The following is a 19,803-nucleotide window of genomic DNA, read 5'->3' on the forward strand; positions in this document are numbered from 1 at the left end:
TTTTGGACAGCGGTGCTATGAGAAGTGTGTCGGTAAATTGGAAAACTTTTGGAGGTGATGTCTGGAGGGTTTTTCCTGTTTTTGTAAGGCAACGATTTCAGTGTGGCAGATGGTGTGTACATAATTGGAATTTCACAGTCACAGTATCTTATGGAGGGTCCACAGGTAATTCAGCGATTCATGTGACATGGAAATTTGTTGCTCTGGTATTAGATTTCTGATGCACATATTCTGACAGAATCACATCCTTTGTCAGTTCTTCGACAAATTGTTATTGTGCTCAGAAATGAAGAACGTCCCACCCCTCCAAAAGTGGTAATCAGAGGTGCACCCAATCTACAAAATATCCTAGCCCATCCTTACTCCACACCTACTCCTAACCACTTGCCTCAAGAGTCACACCTTTGGAGGTGGAAGAGCACCTACTCAGCATACCCTGTTCTACGTATACGTCAATGCTACACAGACCACCCACGGTCTTTGCACGTGGGTCCTTCTTGTAACACTACCATTCTCCCTCCCTTTTTCCTGCTCCATTTTTAAAGGGTGAGTTTGAAGAACAACATCAGGAAAGCCCACATGAGCACTTATTTTCCTGATTTTCTCATTGCAGTCATTTCACAAGATTTTTGTGGGGCCAAGTAATACGTTAAAATGTATGCTCTTACAATTTTACTAGTGTACCTCTATTGTGATGCACAATGTCTCTCTTGTAGCATCTGCCAATGGAGATTTTTAAGTATCTTCTATTAATCAAGTTTAATGGGCCCCCAATCTCATAAGCAATACTCAAGCACCCAAAAAAGTGTTTTGTTTTTATTTTTGTTTTATTTTATTTATTTATTCATTTGCCGGCCGAGGTGGCCGTGCGGTTCAAGGCACTGCAGTCTGGAACGGCAAGACCGCTACGGTCGCAGGTTCGAATCCTGCCTCGGGCATGGCTGTTTGTGATGTCCTTAGGTTAGTTAGGTTTAACTAGTTCTAAGTTCTAGGGGACTAATGACCTCAGCAGTTGAGTCCCATAGTGCTCAGAGCCATTTTTTTATTCATTTATTTTTATTTTGTGGCTTTCCATGAAATTCTCTCAGTGAATTTCAGTCCAACATCTGTTTTTTCTACAAATAATGCCATATGATTATTCCCCTTTTGGTTGCTATGACTGGTTGGTTTGGGGTTAAAGGGACCAAACCACAGGGTCATCAGTTCCTTTTTCCTACAGCAAGCAAGGCTCCATGTATAGAAACACCCAACACCACACCTAAAAAGAAAACAAATGGAATGAACAAAAAATGGGGGAAATATACACCACAAGGAAAAGTAGAAGAAGGTATTAAAACCATAGAGCACATGGTCTTGGCTGGCTGATCACAGTAATAAAAGAGGATGAGCCAGCCACTCTGCAACAGATTAAAATATCCACCCCAAAAAGACAAGATGAGATGAACGCATGCAGAGAAAAGACGACCATCAAGACAAACAAATGCAAAGAATGTGTGACAGAGTTACACGATAAAAAAAAACCCTCAAGAATAAAATGTAAAACCAAATCTGCTGTTAGGCATTGTCACCCAACAACAAAGACAGGGTGCTGGGAAGGTTAAAAGTTTGCCGCAGAGTGGCTAAAAGTGGGCAGTCAAGCAAGATGTGGATGACAGTCATATGTGAGTCACAGTGAGTCCTCGCGACAGAGGAGGTAGCCATGTGTTAGCCACGTATGGCCAATGCGGAGCCATCAGAGAACCACAGATTCCCTGCAAGAGGTACACATGGAGGTCTTCCACACATTCGTAGTCTCCTTAAGGGCATGCAGTTTGATGTGCATACTGAAATTATGCCATTCCATCTCCCAAAACTGAAAAACCTTGCGTAATAATGATCACAGGTCAGTTACAGGGATGCCGATTTCCAGAAGCAGTTTCCGTGTAGTCTGTTTGGCCAGCCTGTCAGCAAGTTCATTTCCTGGGATTCCAACGAGGCCAGGGATCCACGCAAACACCACGGAATGAGTGGACCGTTCCAGAGCATAATGGACTCCTACATGGTCGCTACCAAAGGACGGCGGGGGGTGGGGGGTAGGGGGTGGGGGGGGGGGGAGGGGGTGGTAGAACTGGTCAATAGCTTGTGGGCTGCTCAAGGAGTCAGTACAGAGAAGAAACGACTTGCCAGGGCATGAGCGGATGTGCTCAAGAGCACGAGAAATGGCTGCCAGCTGCGCAATGAAAATTCTCCAACCATCTGGCAAGGAGTGATGTTCAATGTCCTCCATAAACATACGTGAATCCAACGTGACCATAAGCCATTGAGCCATCAGTGCAAACCACTTCACGGTCTCAGTACATGTCAAGAATCGAGAGGAAGTGCCAGCAGAGAGCTGCACAGTTAACTGAGTCCTTAGGACCATGAGAAAGGTCCAGGCGAAGCTTCAGCCTAGGTGTACACTATGGAGGTGTATGTGAATGGACCTCGAGTATAGGTGGTAAAGGTAAGGACTCCACTTGAGACAGATCAGACACAAACCGCAGTCTTAAGCCCTGACCTAGGCCTCTGATGTGGGAGATGAAGTGCTATGGATGGGAAAAGGAGATAGTAATTTGGATGCTCAGGAGAACTATAAATGTGTGCAACATAATTGGCCAGCAGTTGTGGATGCCTAGCCTTCAATGGAGGGACTCCAGCCTCCACCAGGATGCTGGTCACCATACTCATCCTAAAAGCTCCTGTTGCCAGTCAAATGCCACAGTGGTGCACTGGGTCAAGTAAACACAATGCTGAAGGCGCTACTGAGCCATAAACCAGACTCCCTTAGTCAAGGTGGGATTGAACAAGGGCTCTGTAGAGCTGCAGCAGTGTAGAGCGATCTACACCCCAATTGGTGTTGCTCAGGCAGTGAAGGGCATTGAGATGCTGCCAGCACTTCCACTTCAGCTGACAAAGATAAGGAAGCCACGTCAATTGAGCGTTGAAAACCAGTCTTAAGAATCGATATGTCTTCACTACAGTGAATGGGTCATCATTAAGGTAAAGTTCTGGTTCCAGATGAACAGTGAAACGCTGATGGAAGTGCATGACACACGACTTTGCAGCTGAAAACTGGAAGCCGTGGGCTAAAGCCCATGACTGCGCCTTGTGAACGGCTCCCTGTAGGTGGCGCTCGGCAACTCCAGTACTGGAGGAGCAGTACAAAATGCAGAAGTCGTCTGCATACAGAGAAGGTGAGAACAACGGCCTGACAGCTGCTGCTAGACCGTTAATGGCCACTAAAAATAGAGATACACTCAATCAGAGCCCTGTGGGACCCCATTATCCTGGATATGGGGGGAACTATGGGAGGCAGCAACTTGTACACGGAAAGTATGATGCGATAGAAAATTTTGGATAAAAATCGGGAGCAGGCCCCATAGATCCCACTCATACAATGGCAGATGTGAGGGAAACTAGTTTAGTAATGGTAGAGTGACTGGCAGAAACTGCCCTGGCTTGGAGCCAGTAGGCCCTGTGACTCTCAGGACCCAACACGACCGCCGACATACCATACGTTCTAACAGCTTCCAAAGAACGTTGATGATGCTGATGGGCTGATAGTTATCCACATCAAGAGGGTTTTTACCAGGTTTGAGCACTGAAATGATGGTGCTCTCCCGCCACAGTGATGGAAATATGCCATCACACCAGATCCAGTTGAAAATGATGAGATGTCACTTGTAGTCGAATGAGAGATGTTTGATCATCTGACTGTGGATCCGATCTGGCCCAGGAGCAGTGTCAGGCAACGTGCAAGGCCGCTGAGGAGCTCACACTCTGTAAATGGAGCATTATAGGGTTCACTGTGAAGTTCAGTGAACGAGAGGGCTTTCCTTTCCATCCGCCGTTTGAGGGTGCGAAATGCTGGGGGATAATTCTCTGATGCAGAGGCTCGAGCAAAGTGCTTGGCAATTGCATTTGCATCGGTAGACAACACGCCTTGATGTTAATGCCAGTAACATCTGTCGGAGTCTGGTACCCACAAACACGTCTGATCTCCATCCAGACTTGGGAAGGTGACGTATGGTTCCCAATGGTCCACATGTACCTCTCCCAACATGCCTGTTTCCATCTTTTTATAAGCTGTCAAACGTAGGCATGGAGCCTTTTAAAAGCTATTAGGTGCACTAGCGAAGGGTGCCACTTATGTTGCTGTAGAGCTCGTCGACACTCTTTAATGTCCTCAGTGATTTCCGGTGACCACGAAGGTACTGACTTTCGCTGGGGGCACCCTAAAGAATAAGGGATCGTGTTTTCAGTTGCAGAAACGATTGTTCTAGTGACCTGCTCAACTACCACATCGATGGTACCATGTGGGGGTGATTCAATGGCCAGTAAGCACAGTGCTGCCACCCCACAAGGGATTATGGGCATTAAAATCTCCCAAAAGTAGGAAAGGTTTTGGGAGAAAGATATACATTGCAGACAGTTATTTCCTGTGTCGTCCTTATCCTGACAGCCACAGCTTCAAGAGGGGTTTGATGGGGCACAGGTTCACTGCATACTGAGTTCAGGACATAGACACAAACTCCACCTGACACTCTATTATAGCCGCTACGGTTCTTGTAATATCCCCTATAGCCCCAAAGGGCAGAGGTCCACATTGCCAGGAACCAGATTTCCTGGAGGGCAATGCAGAAAGCAGGAGTAAAGCTTAACAGTTGCCATAGCTCAGCCAGGTGGTGGAAAAAACCGCAGCAATTCCACTAGAGGATGACGTTATCATGAGGGTGGGAAGGCATGAAGCATGCATGGAGGTAGGTTATGCCTCAGAGACACCTGCTGCCACTGCTTGAGTATTTGTATTCATTCATATTGTGGATCAGGCATCAGTGAGATCCAGATCATCAGGGGATGCTGAGATCTCCACCTCATTCACAGGTGCTGAATTGGTAGGGAGTGGTGGTGTTGGGGCTACCTGAGGGTCCTTTTTCTTAGCATACTTCTTCGTTTGCTTGCCCTCTCCCTTCTCTTTAGGGGCTTGCTGGTAGGACTCCTCTGAAGTAGCTTCAGGCACTGAGGAAGACTGTGAATCTCTTCGTCTAGCAGCTTTTGGCTCCTTTAGCCACTGGCGAGTGTCCACTTTGGTATTACTGGAGACCTTGGGAGAGAGGGTCCCAATGGAATCCTTCCACATGAGAGGAGCCACAGGAAGCTGTTGCTTCTCCAGCTGGGGGGAGGGGGCTGATGTCCTCTGCGTTTGGGTTTGGGGGGCCTTGCTCCCCAAGTGGGCAATTTGGGAGCAACGGAAGGATATTTTCCCCCTTCCACCAAGGGGGCAGCTGTATTCTGGAGGCCCAGAGGGCCCACTGTTTGTGGCACAGAGCTTGATATGACTGGTACTTGTGATGGCGATGATAATGTAGCTGCAGCGTATGCGGACATCAACCGAATGTGGTTTAATTGTTCAAATTTACGTTTAGCCTCTTGGTAAGTCATCAGGTCCAGTTGTCTTTATGATTTTCTGCTCCTTTTAGAGTACTGTGTAGTCTGGCGAGCAGAGGGACTGCTGCTCTCTGCAGTTGATACAAGTGGGAGGAGGTGCACAGGGAGTGTCTGGATGCAGTGGATGTCTGCAGTCTCGACATGTGCAGCAGCAAGACATGTGCCCGAATTTCCAGCACTTAAAGCACTGCACAGGGGGAGGGACATATGGTTTAACGCCACAATGGTAAACCATCACCTTCACCTTTTCAGGCAAGGAATCACCCTCAGAAGTCAAGATGAAGGCACTGATAGCAACCCTGTTGTGTTTGGGTCCCCTACAAATGCACCGGATGAAATGAACACCCCACCATTCTAGATTGGCACAGAGCTCGTCATCAGACTGCAAGAGGAGGTTGCAATGGAATATAATCCCCTGGACCATGCTGAGGCTTTTATGGGGAGTGACGGAAACAGGAAAATTGCCCAGCCGGTCACAAGGGAGTAACGCCCAGGATTGGGCTTTGGATGCTGTCTGAATAAAGACTACACCACTTCTCATCTGGGACAGTGCTGTCACTCCCCAAAACTTATCCTCAAGGTGTTCAACAAAAAATTGAGACTTCATAGGTAGAAATGAGTCCCCGTCCATTCTGCTACAGGCTAAATACTGAGGCAAATATGGCTCTCTTCTTTCTGTAGCCCTATGTTCCTCCCTAGGTGTAGCAAGGGAGGGAAACATTTTAGGGTCATATCTGTCGGCATTGTACTCAACCTTGCCCTTCTTAAAGAGTGCTGGCGCTGTACAGTCACCAGCAAGAGATGACTTAGTCCACTTCATTGCAGGTCATCTGCCCTGATGCCACCCACTCTGTTCAGGGGCCCTCCCCACAGGCGCCACCCAGCCACAGCAAAGGCCACCTGGCATGATGGCCATTGCTGGGAGTCCTGATGCCCCAGGAAGACAGGCATCTACTCCTTGGCATACATGGGGAGTTTACTGCTCAGGCATTAGCAGTACGATCCCTGTCTTGTCAGGGGGCTACCACTAAATGGGTACATGATGGCCCCACCACAACAGACTGGCTACCATGCTGCATATTGGGAGCAGAAAAATTCAGTACTGTCGTGGTGGCGAAAGAGGACAGGAGACAACGGAAGAAGATGACATACCCCAGAAAGTGTCCTCATCCAAACAGCTGAATTGCAGGTGGAGATGAAAAGTCATAAGAGGTTTAGGAGATCGAACCTAAGGGCACTATGGATAACTCATGCACCACGTAAGGCGTCCTTTCCCATATGGCTTGCACTTCTGTAGAATTTGGAAAATGGCTGGTCAAACCATAAAATGGGACCTGAACTTACAGGGCCGAAAAGTGTGACCCCTTTTAGTCGCCTTTTACGACGGGCAGGGATACTTTGGGCCCATTCTAACCCCTGGACCCGCAGGGGGAGGTTGCTGTGGTATTCAATCATTAGAGAGCCTATGAATCTGTCATGTCATATACCAGCTCCACTGAAACAACCACACAACTTTTTATGTGGTTATTGCAGCCAATGAGTTTTCCAGCCAAATGAATGGCTGCAACCAAACTGTGGCTGAAAGCAGAGATGGCCACCAAGTGACTGGGCATGCTGCTGTGCACAGCACAGTCAATATCAATGACTGCCTGATAATCTGTATTATCTGGATCCTCACTACTCTTGAATACCAGATTTTCTGTACTTCATACATAGGAACTGCTCTTAAAGCACCTCCTCTGATCTTCAGAGCATTGTAGCTGGTGTAGAAATGGTAGCTGGTTGTCATGGACGTAAAGTGTTGTGCATGTGACAGTTGGTGGTATGGTATTGGCACAGTAAGATGGGTTGACATGGGAGATGTGACAGAATGGCAGAAAGAAGCTATTATGTTTGGACATGTCCGTTACCACTTTGTGAATGAAGTTGCCCAATCTGTTGGTGTATCAACACAGACTGTCCCATGTGTCTACAAGGGAAGATGTACCTCTTACAGCCCTGTAATGCAGTGTAAGAACACTAGTCAGAAAAGATGCCATAAAAATATGAATTCAGGCCCACCTCAACCACCCTCCAAGTGAATATTGTGAGGGTAACTAAAGGCAGTGAACCTTATAGTGCATATCAAAAAAGGCCATTGCTCACCGCAACATATAAAGATGCATGTCTTCAGTGGGCAAAACAAAACAGAAATTTGACAGTAGTTGATGGGAAGTCACTGTCTGACTATTTTCAAAAGAAGTGGCATGTTGCATGCACCAACAACCCAATGAGTCATTTAATTAGGTGTGTGGATGTTGTAGTTCAGGCCAGAAGTGTTTGAGATTCTTTGGGGATTTTTTTTTTTCGTACTGTGACTTGGGTACACTCCGTCAGGTAAACACGAACGTGTATGAGAATGTTTATTTCAACATTTTTGGTGCTCAAGTGTTGTACTTTCTTCTACGTCTTCATGACTAGTATGCTATGGACACTCACATCTTCTAAGATGACAACAGCTGATTCCACAGGGCTGTACACTTATGTTCCTGCTTTAAGGAGCACTATGCACCATATTGAAGTTTGACTAGCCTGCTAAGTCATTCAGTCTTAATCCCATAGAAAATGTCTGGAACTATTTAGCATTGTGAGTGAAATGCAGTAATCACTGTGTGTGCAACTTTGTAGCTGCTGGGGAACTAATCATCAATGTGCAATTTCAAATGGATATGAGATATCTGAAGAAATTTGTTAGTTCTCTTTCTTGACAAACTGAGGCCATTGTCAAGGCCAGAGGCACTATTACACAGTATAATGGTGGTGTTTGGTGTGCTAGTTCTTTTTTCTGCAGTTAGCTCTGAAGGATGTCATGCACTAGCAAGATTTACAATCTCAAAACTTCCTGGTAGACTGCAAGCCACAGTGGCTGAGCGGTTCTGGGTGCTTGTCCAGAACCGCACTGCTGCTATGGTCGCAGGTTCGAATCCTGCCTTGGGATGTTTGTGATGTCCTTAGGTTAGTTAGGTTTAAGTAGTCTAGGGGACTCAGGACCTAAGATATTAAGTCCCATAGTGCTTAGAGCCATTTGAACCATTTTTTCCTGATAGATTAAGATTGTGTCCTAGACTGGAAATTAAACCTGGGACCTTTGCCTTATGCAGGCAATTGCTCTATCAACCAAGGTATCTCTGCACAACCCACCACCTACCCTCACAGCTTTACTTCATCCAGCACCTCATCCCATAGCTTGCAAACTTCACAGAAGTACCTCAGCATAACTAGGCCTCCTGGAAGAAAGGATGTTGTAGAGACATAGCTTAGCCACAAACTAAGAGATGTTTCCAGAATGAATCTGCACTCTGCAATGGTGTGCTTTATGCATCTGTCAATGCCTTGACTTTATGGTCAGTTGTTATCTTTAGGCATCCTGTTATTTATATTTTACAGGACTTTCCATTAGCAAATTCTTTCTTGGCAACTGGCTTCAATTAAGCAAAAACATTACATGACTACTCTGCAATTTACACTAAGTGTCTGGCAGAGAATTCTTCTAACCACCTTCAGACTATTTATCTGGTATACCACTCTCTAACAGCAGGTGGGAAAAGTGAAAACTTAAATATTTCTGTTAAAGCTCTGATTTCTCTGGACCCTCCTACCAACAACAGATTTTCTGAACTGCACAGGTGGGTACACACCCTGAAACATATCATTTTTCTCATAACCCTGTGGCTTCTCCCTTGGCTACTTCCTGTCTGCCACCTGCCTCTATCCCCCCCTTCCCTGCTTCCACCACAGCTTCACACACATTTTCTATCTCACCCTCCTCATTGCAAACTCCTTTACCTTTCTCTGCCTCCCTTCCTCCCCTCCCCTCCCCCCATTCTCCAGCACAGTGTCCTCTCACGTCTCAATGCTGTCCCGCTACAACCTTGCACCCACCCACAGGCAGCTCTATAGCATCTTATAACACCCCATCCTGCTACTCCTCCCCCTTCTTGCACCATACCTTTCCAGTATACACATCACCCAACCCAGGCAACACTCTTGCTCATGCCAGTAGAGCCTCAGTGCCGAAAGACAGCTCTCTCTCTCTCTCTCTCTCTCTCTCTCTCTCTCTCTCTCTCTCTCTCTCTCTCTGTGTGTGTGTGTGTGTGTGTGTGTGTGTGTGTGTGTGTGTGTGTGTGTGTGTATACAAAAGAAGGAGAGGGTGTGAAAGTGAGAGAGTGAGGGAGAAAGTGAGAATGAGGTGAGAGGGAGGGCGAGGGAAATCGTGAGGGATAGGTGGATGGGATGGTGGAGGGAGAGATGGATGGAGAGGGGTGGGGGATGGGAGGGTGGTGCAGGGGAGAGGGAGGGGGAGAGACTTGTGTAAATAGTTAGTGTATTCCAATGTTTTTCACTGAGGAAGTATATTAATTTGTATAGTAAATGACATATTTCTGTAAACACAGTAAGAGTGTATTACACAGGCAGAAAATTTATTGCTTATTAGATTCATTCACATTGTACAGGGTCAAAGATTTTTATGGAAACTAGCAGTCAAGCATTTTAATCTTAGGGGAAAGAGCACATAAATAAACACTGCAGAAATAAACCATATGTCAAAAATTGTAAAGACTATTTTTCATGTAACAACTGCCATCGAGTGAGACTGTTTCCCCCTAGAGAATGTCCAAATATAGTATTAATGACAATATTATGGAAAGGATAGATTGCTATTCAGCATATAGAGGAAACATAGGCCCACCAAAAAAACTGCTAAACATTTGAGCTTTTGACCACAAAGCCTTCTTCTGAGGTAGAAAACACACATACATTCACACATGCACAACATCGCATACATGGCCACTGTCTCTGGCCATTGTGACCTTTCAGTGATGTACAGAATTAGGAAATAAGTCAGCTGACCTTGTGAAGATTCTGCATCGGGCACCTGCCTCCAGATATGCCTCTGGATCCAGCGCTGGCAGCTACTGTTCTCCATGTAGCAGTAGGCCTCCTCCCGGACAATATCGGCACCACACATAGGAGGCCTTTTGCACCACCTTTACAGGGTAAGGCACTTGTATAAGTGTTAAGTTTAAGTGAAAGACACTAAAAAATCAAAATTATTTGATTTATAAAATGAAAAAAATTGTGTTCTTGACAAATTATCAAGTAGCATTATGTGCAACTGTATTCATTTTATATAAAAATTCCTTTTGATATGAAAGTATATTTGACAATCAAATGTTGTAATACATGCTTGCCAAATTGCAGATTGACAGGAAGATTTTATACATATTATTTAAATTTTCTTCATTTGTTCATTCTGTTTTGCAGAGACCATGAAAGAGAAACTTCAGGGATGTGGAGTACATCAGTGTATGCATTGAAAGAGAAAACCAGCAATTATAAACTGCATTAATAATTATCTAATAGTCACTAAACAGCTGCAAATTATTTTTGCTAGCTCAGTCTCATTTTAACATTATTAGAAACTATCAGGGAAGCTGCCAACCTGAAAGAAGTTGTTGCTTACTCTGTTAATAGTTCCTATTTCTCTCCTGCTGGCACCTTAATATAAATACAGTAACACTGGGACTTATTAAAAAAAGTACTGTAAGAATAGTGGCACAAGTACAGTGAACATCACTAATTGTCACATGACTAACAACAGTTGTCAATTGTTGAATCTGAATTATCAGATAATTTTATGAGAAATATTTTTACTTCTATTTGAATTTGCTGAGTTTCTATTTTCTGATTTTTCTTTTTTTTCCTAATGTGACAATGCAGTACTGCTTTGCATCAGAATACAGAAATAAACTCTGAACACTAGACAAGGAAGCAAAGTGCAAATGAAAATTACTTTTGTTTAATGTATTGTGGGTGCCTAAACAACAGTTCAGCATGATATAATTTTCACCATTAGCAATAAATATACTCTAAGAGAAAAAGGAGAGAAATTATCTGAATGGGACAAAAACTGGCAGATGTGATGTGCATGTACAAACAAACAAATGATTGAAACTTCTGTTAATTACTTTCTTGTGATATGCGTACACAGGTTCTATAAATATTTAAAGTCATCATCTTCCTTCCACCTGTTAGAACATTATTTTACAACTGCAATATTGGCATTAAGCCATATTCAAGCATAAGATTTTGACATACAGGTTTACATTAGGCAGATATAACAACGTAATATTGCAATTTTGAAATTAAGCCATTTTATAAAGCATAGATTTTGGCATTGTACATTGTTATCTCTACCTAACATAAACCTATAAGTCAAAATCTTGTGCCTGAAACTGGCTTAATGCCAAAATTCTAATTGCAAAACAAGATTCTGTCAAATGAAAACAAGACAGTGACATTTAAAAAAATTTCAGAAAAATTGGATGATATCTTCAAGAGAAAGAGTTTCACAAATTGAGCAAGTCAGTAACACATTGGTACACTTGTAGGCTGTATGGAAACAGTTATTTGACTTGGTATTGATAGATAGATTTGTTGGATGCCCTCCTGAGAGATATCGTCTCAAATTCCGTCCATCTGGTGCAATAGATCATCAAACTCCCAAGCTGGTTGCCCATAATGCTGCAAATGTTCTCAGTTGAGGAGAGATTCAGTGAACTATCTGGCCAAGGATGAAGACAAGCAGTAGAAACTCTCATCGTGTGCGGGCAAGGAATTATCTTGCTGAAATGCAAGCTGGGGCAAATGGCAACAAAATGGAGCACAGAATATGTTTGATGTCCCCCTGTGCTGAAAGAGTACCATGGATGACAACCAAATGGATCCATGCTACAAAAAGAAATGGCACCCCAGACCATTGCTCCTAGATGTCGGGCCATAAGTCAGGCGACAGTAAGGCTGGTATCCCACTGCTGTCCAGGAATATCCAGACAGGTCTTCGGCGTAGAATCTCACTGACTGGAATAGAACTGCCTTCAGTGATGAGTCCCACTTAAAACTGAACTCCAGTGACCATTGAAGATGTGTCTGGAGATACCCCATACAGTGGTGGTATACCAACCGGACTGTCACCCACTATATGGCCTGACAACCAGGAATGATAGTATGGGGTCCCATTTCTTTCAATAGGTGGACCACTTGGCTTGTCATCTGTGGCACCCTTACAGCACAGCAGTACATTGACTATATTCTATGCCCTTCGTGGGAAGCTACCCTATACTTATATTTCAGCAATACAATGTCTTGCCCGCACAGGGCAGGAGGTTTCACTGCTTGTCTTCAGACTTACCTAACACCAACTTGGCGAGCAAGTTCACCAAATCTTCTCCCAATTGAAAATGTTTGGAGTACTATGGACAACAGGCTCAGGAGTTTGATGATCTAATGCACCAACTGGACACAATTTGGGATGATATCCCTCAGGAGGACATACAATGACTCTATCAATCAATGCCAAGTCAAATAATTTCCTGCAGCCCAGAGGTGAACCAATGTGTTATTGACTTATTCAATCTGTGAAGCTCTTCCTTTCAAATAAATCATCCAATTTTTCTGAAACTTAATCACTTGTTTGTACGTACAAATACATCACATCTACCGATTTCCATCCCACATGGATCATTCCTTCATGTGGTCTCTCTCTCTCTCTCTCTCTCTCTCTCTCTCTCTATCCCCCCCCTTCCCCCCCTCCGAGTATATGACTAAGGAACAAACATACAGAGAAATGAGTATAAGAAATATAGGAACTATAATGCCAAGTCTGCAAGACAGGTTGTTATCCAGTTTACACAATATTCTTCATGCTTACTTTTGCTGAAAAAATGTTTTATGTACTTTAGCTGCACTGTGCCAGAAGATAATTGTGTAAGACAAAAGGCATTTAAACATATCTGTCCTCAAGGTAACAAAATGATAAACAATCATAAGTGCAGAGCATAGTGAACTGAAGTTCTATATTATTTTAGCTATAATTGATATGTTGAGTCCATTTTAGCTTGACATCCAGCGGGACACCATACACTATCACACACACAGTGTTTCATTTAGCAGAACATAATTAATGTTTGTGTCTGCTATCAACATGTCAGTTTTTTAATTAATAATATAATATGTATTTGAGCCAGCTGACTCTCCGAAAAGGAAAATTTCATTCATAGTTTCACTAATTTCACAGACACAGATGTGTTGTGCAGTACTTACCTCCAAAAGACAGAACTCCTAGAACAACCAATTCACATACGTAAAAATAGATAGTGTTCTACCAGTTTCCAGCAAAATGGAGTTCCTTCAACTGAACAGAAAACGAAGAATAGTCAGAGGAGGCCAGTGATGTGCAGGCAGGCAATGAAGAACCCAAATCTGGAGACACCTTCCTTGACCATCAAGCAATGAGGGCAAAAAGTGAAAGCAGCAACAGATGACAGGGCAAAGAGTGTTCATCTGTATGTACTGTAACAGTTTCATTTCAGAGTGGATAAACAGGAGTATATTGGTAAATACAAATGAATGTGGGGAAAAAAGAAAATCAGGAGTGGAGAGTTTAAAACAAATAAAGCATCATAATCAAAGAAAACTGAGGCACAGTAATGATGGAGAAACATAAATAAAAAATGACTGGATGAAGGAAGAAGACTGATTAACTGGACTGTAATATAGGTCGAGTTCAGGAGGGTGGTGTTTCAGGGGATATAATGGTGAAATGTTACCACCCCAGCAATTCACATAAAGTGGTGCTGTGTGACAGGACTGAAATGGAATATGTGGTCCTGCAAGTCATGCTGTGGTGCATGTTTCACTACTGGGTGCAGGGTGTCTCAAGGCAGGCAGTATGTCCTTGTCTGATCATATATTCTGCCAGTATGGTAGTAGTCTTTTCTATGTAAAAAGCTATTTGATGAAAACCTGTCAGGCAGTAAATGACATGAGCAATTTCTCACCTGGCCTTGTGTTTAATGTTTTTTTGCCATTGTTGAGACCATTGTAGAGGCAGCAGATTGTTTTAAAGGGCAGATTTTACATTGAGAAGTGTTACACAGGATGGAACACTGTGGAAGGAGTTATTTTGGGGATGTCATAGTGCACGGGAAAAAGGTAGAAAATGTTATAAGGGCATGGGAATGCCACCCTGTTTGGCATAGGGAAATATCACGATAGGAAAGGATGATCTCATTTCAGGGCTTGACATGATAAAATGAAAGTCCCGGTGGAGGAATCTACTCAGGCACCCATGACCTGTAATGGCATAAAGTCAGTGCCAGCACGTCAGATGGGAACAACAGGGAAGAGAAGGCTATGAGAAGAAGTCAGCCAATCACACGCTGACTGACCTCCCTCCAGGATGACTGTGTGACAAGCAACATAAGCGCCGCACCCAACAGGTGCCACCCACTTTGATAGCAGCTTCAATGTTAGTCACTCCGTTAGCTATCTCTATGTAGCTCAGACTTGTATTTGTTTATATTGAAGAAGACTGATTATTCTGTATGTTGCCCTGTGCTTGCAACACATCTATCAAAAGCTAAGTATTGTATCTTCTCTATTTGGAATAAAACTCATTAATATGGATTGTTTGATTGTTTTTCTAGTGAACCAAGTATGCAGGATTCCTAGACAACAACAACATTGGTGATGAGGTGAATGAATCACATAGTGACAATCTGTTTGCGTTCGAACCCTGAGCTGTCAGATACCACTGACTGTCTCTGTTTTTGTTGTGGGATTTTGTGTTTTGCTGGTGCCTTCATTCTACCTTGTATTTTCTTTGCAGATGTGTGTTTACCTGTTTTAACTGTGTCTCTTATTGTGTTTTTTCTGTTCAGTGTTTTCAGGTGGGCATTGCAGAAATTTTCTTTGCTTGTGTGCTTATTTTTATTGTCTGCATTGTCTGTTTACTGCATTTGCCTAATCCACAATGAGCAACCCACCTGTCCCACTTCATCTTCAGGCACCTCAGGTGCAAGTGGTAGATGTTACACAGCTACCACAGATGTTTTAGTTTCAGATGCAGCAGATTGAAACCCTTCTAAACATGGTACAGCAGTTACTGGAGAACCAAGCAGCAAATGCCGAGCAACATGCAGCAATCGTAGTTCTGAGTGCCACACCACCTTTTTGCCAGTTTAATAAAAAAGAAGAGGAATGGCTTGAGTGGTCGCAACAGTATGACGGCCACATCACAAAGTGTCAGGTACTGTGCAACTGCATTACTTCTTGTCAACGATAGGAAGTGCAGTCTTTTGCCTCATTCAGAAATTGTTCCCTAACACCACTCCAAGTGAACTTTCCTATGATCAGGTTGTAGATTCTCTAACTAAATATTATGATCAACAACTGAATGTAGTGCCAGCTCGGTACCAATTCTTTACTGTTCCTGATGTTTCATCCAGGACTGTGCTGGACATCTTCAGAGGTGCTCCTCTGCTGAGTCTTGCTGGCTGGAGTGGCCGAGCAGTTCTAGGCACTACAGTCTGGAACTGCGAGACCGCTGCGGTCGCAGGTTCGAATCCTGCCTCGGGCGTGGATATGTGTGATGTCCCTAGGTTAGTTAGGTTTAAGTAGTTCTAAGTTCCAGGGGACTGATGACCTCAGAAGTTGAGTCCCATAGCGCTCAGAGTCATTTGAACTGACCGGCTGGACATCTGAGAGAAACATATGTTCTAAAGTATATCTGACTGTTTCAAAATCTGTTCTCTAAGTTTGACATCAGTTACATTGTACATGTTCGCATCATCCAAGATAACATCTGAATATAAAGCACCACAAGCACTTTTGAATTTGTATTTGCTCATCATAACCTGAAAATCTGTTACCCACTCGCGATAAGTTTGTTCTGACTGTTTCTTGCAGTGAAAGAATTGGTCATAGAATGAAGGCTTTCACGGCCGCATGACATAGCTGCTGTTAAACCTTTTGGGATGTGAGGTCGTGGTCCAAGAAACTCTTCTGTTCCTGACGTTTCATCCAGGACTGCACTGGACTTCTTCAGAAGCACTGCTCCGCTGAGTCTTGCCAACTGACCTGTTGGATGTCCGGGAGCGACATATATACTGTGGAAAATGTCACCCTCGGGCATCCGACTGGTCAGTTGGCAAGACTCAGCAGAGTATGTCCAGTGCAGTCCTGGATGAAACGTCAGGAACAGAAGTGTTTCTTGGACCACGACCTCACATCCCAAAAGGTTTAGCAGCAGCTATGTCATGTGGTCATGAAAGCCTTCATTCTATGACCAATTCTTTCTTTGCAAAAAACAGTCAGAACAAACTTATTGTGAGTGGGTAACAGATTTTCAGGGTATGATGAGGAAATGCACTTTCAAATGTGCTTGTGGTGCTTTATATTCAGATGTTATGTGGTGTGATGCGATCATGTACAATGTAACTGATGTCAAACTTACAGAACAGATTTTGAAACAGTAAGTTCGATCATTTCATCACGTAGTGCTCTAGACCATTATGATTCAGATGCCGTAGTGGCCAATAAATTTGAGCAGCCACCAATTTGTCGGGTTGAGTCGCCACATGCTCACGACTGGTCCAGTGGGAAGCAACAGCACAAGCAGTCCCAGCCGCTTGAGCACTTCTCTTAACAGGTGGCTACATCAGTGAACAGAATTAAGTCATCCCCTGAGTGCTATTCATGGCAAAAACGCCAAGACTGCCCATCCAGACAAGCACTTGCGATGGACTGAGAATTGCTTCATCAGTCTGTAAGAAAAGGTTGTTCAGAACAAGCAGTACCAATTCTCACATCAGTTCCTTGTTTAATAAAACTACTGCAAAAACTGAATATCATTTATCTTTCGACATTTAAAAAATGAAAATGTTGAAAGTGGGGGGAGGAGGTGGGAGTACTAGTTATTGTTTAACAGCACTCATGGGTAGCTGTCACAGAGAGCTGGAAACCACTGGTCTAGAAAGGACACACGTCGTTGGTACGAGTGGTTATTCCAGATTCTCAAAAGTGAACTTAAGTCTGAAATAGCCTCTGGAAACGCACGATCCCGTACTGCCATTAAAAATGTGTGCACATAGTTTCGTAGGTTTCCATGGTGTTCGATAAGTCATGACTAGAATCAGCTTTCTTTGACACAAACATTACTATTAGACTCGTTCTCAAATAGATTATTATTACAAAGATTCATTTTTTCTGATTTTGAGATTGACAACAATAAAAAATGAAGTGGCGGCCCTTTATTTTGAGATCTTCATTGTAGTAGTGTTGAGATGCTCCCACTAACCATTCCAATATTCACTGTTCATTGAATCCATCTTAGGATTTGTGTCCGGCAGTGAAGGAATCCAAAAGGGACACAAGGTAACACGATCTCTTCATTCGAATTGGTGAACGTAGCCCTCCACATACAGCAATTCGCAAAGGACTTGTGCTGCTACCAAGTCCGTCAGAGAAATGTCTCATGGCAGGAAATTCCGAGTCTCGTCCCAATTAGTTAATCGATTATTTAGGAAGTCGTAGGACACACGGGGTTGGAAGACTAGCTAGGTACCCTGGAGGTGGTGGTCAAGTTTATTAGAAGACAGCAAACTCTGCTCTTTTTCCAAAGGAAAATTGCAGTGAGATATTTCAAAGTGTCTAATCCTGCCTTTTGACTTCAGACTGCTATCACGTTTCACTGATTCTGTGGGGGATGCTTCACGGCGTAGCGACATGTACACTGGTGGTAGCTGTTGGTGTTTGTGAGGCACGACGGTGCGGGCCATCTGGTTGGCTGGTTGATTTGTTTGGGGGAGGGAACCAAACGGCGAGGTCATCGGTCCCATTGGACTGGGGAAGGATGGGGAAGGAAATCGACCGTGCCCTTTCAAAGCAACCATCCAGATATTTGCCAGAAGCGATTTAGGGAAAACGCGGAAAACCTAAATCAGGACGGCAGGCCGTGGGTTTGAATCGTCATCCTTCCGAATGCGAGTCCAGTGTCCTAACCACTGCGCCACCTCCCTCGGTACCACCGATGTTAGTGTAGTGTAGTGTAGTGTAGTGTAGTGCAGTGTAGAGTGGAGTAGAGTGGAGTTACCTAGTGCGGTGCGTGGTGCACGAGTCTGAGCAGTCGGACCAGCGGCTCCAGCGGCCGAACAGGCGGCTGTTGTAGCCGCGCAGGCCGCGCGTCACGCGCACCACGAACACCGTGGACGCCGCCCCCGCCGCCCCCACCGCCCCCGGCCTCGGCCGCCGACGCCCCCCGCGCCCCGCCTGCGGCCGCGTCGAAACCTGCGGACACCGACCACCGGCTCAGCATTCACACTCTCCGCCACTCACCACGTCTGCACAATATTAGAAGAGTCCTGAACAACATTCAGGAGCACCTGCGGGTTTTCGTGCCCGTAGGGGGCGATATATTTACATGTGACATGAAAACATTGTTATCTGCTGATCATATATACGAGGGTAGCTTAATTATTATCCGCATAGCAGTTATAAAATTTTATTGTAATCAAATACGAAACTTACATGAACATCATTTTTCGACACAGTCTCCTTGTGTTGCAATGCTCTTGGTCCATCGTTGTAATTGCTTCCTGATGCCCTCGTAAAAGAAGGTTCTCGGTTGAGCCAGGAATGCACCGCTTCTTTCACTGCTTCGCCCGAGGCAAATCGACGGCCCCTTAATGCCTCTTTCAGTGGACTAAACAAGTCATAGTCAGAACAGGCAAGATCGGGAATATATAGAGGATGATCTAGTTCTTCAAATTTGAGTTTCTGGAGCGTTTCAACAGTGTGGGCAGCAGTATGCGGACGGGCATTGTCGTGCAACAACACAACACATTTTGACAGCAATCCTCGGAGTTTGCTTCGAATTGCAGGCTTTAGCCTGGCAGTAAGCATCTCACTGTAACGTACACTGTTTATTATTGTGCCCCTTTCCCCATAATGTTCCAGTACAGGACCTTGTGGGTCCCAAAACACCGTAAGCCTCTGTTTTCCTGCGGACGGTTGTGTCTTGAACTTTTTCTTGCACAGCGAATCTGCATGTTTCCATTCAGTAGTCTGCCATTTACTCTCCGGCTCGTAATGATGGGTCTATGTTTCGTCATCAGTACTGATCCTGTCTAAAAAGTTGTCCCCTTCGTTACCATAGCGATCCAAGTGTTTTTTGCAGATGTCCATGCACGTTTGTTTATGCAACTGCGTGAGTTGTTTTGGGACCCATCTTGCACAAACTTTGTGAAACCCAAGTCTGTTGTGGATGGTTTCGTAGGCAGAACCGTGACTAATTTGCAGACGATGTGCCACTTCGTCAATAGTTAATCGTCTGTCTAAGACAATCATTTCACGTGAACGCTCAATGGTTTCTTCTGGCGGTAAACGGTCGTCCGGCTCCTTCATCGTGCGTAACACTTGTACGACCATTTCGGAATTTTTCAATCCATTCGTAGACAC

At 44.3% G+C, this 19,803-nt stretch overlaps 1 protein-coding gene across 1 annotated transcript in view; it reads right to left on the reverse strand.

Moving 5' to 3' along the window:
* Positions 1-18,564, reverse strand: part of LOC124711633 (vitamin K-dependent protein C-like) — a 97,154-nt gene extending 78,590 nt beyond the window's left edge. The window contains exons 1-2 of the mRNA XM_047241818.1: positions 18,440-18,564; positions 10,357-10,493 (exon numbers count right to left, since the gene is read on the reverse strand). Coding sequence (XP_047097774.1) covers positions 10,357-10,474 — 118 coding nt within the window. The 5' untranslated portion in view covers positions 10,475-10,493; positions 18,440-18,564. The remainder of the gene's footprint in view (positions 1-10,356; positions 10,494-18,439) is intronic.
* Positions 18,565-19,803: the final 1,239 nt, after the last annotated feature.

Source organism: Schistocerca piceifrons, chromosome 8 (genome assembly GCF_021461385.2).
Source record: "Schistocerca piceifrons isolate TAMUIC-IGC-003096 chromosome 8, iqSchPice1.1, whole genome shotgun sequence".
NCBI classification, from domain to species: Eukaryota; Metazoa; Arthropoda; class Insecta; order Orthoptera; family Acrididae; genus Schistocerca; species Schistocerca piceifrons.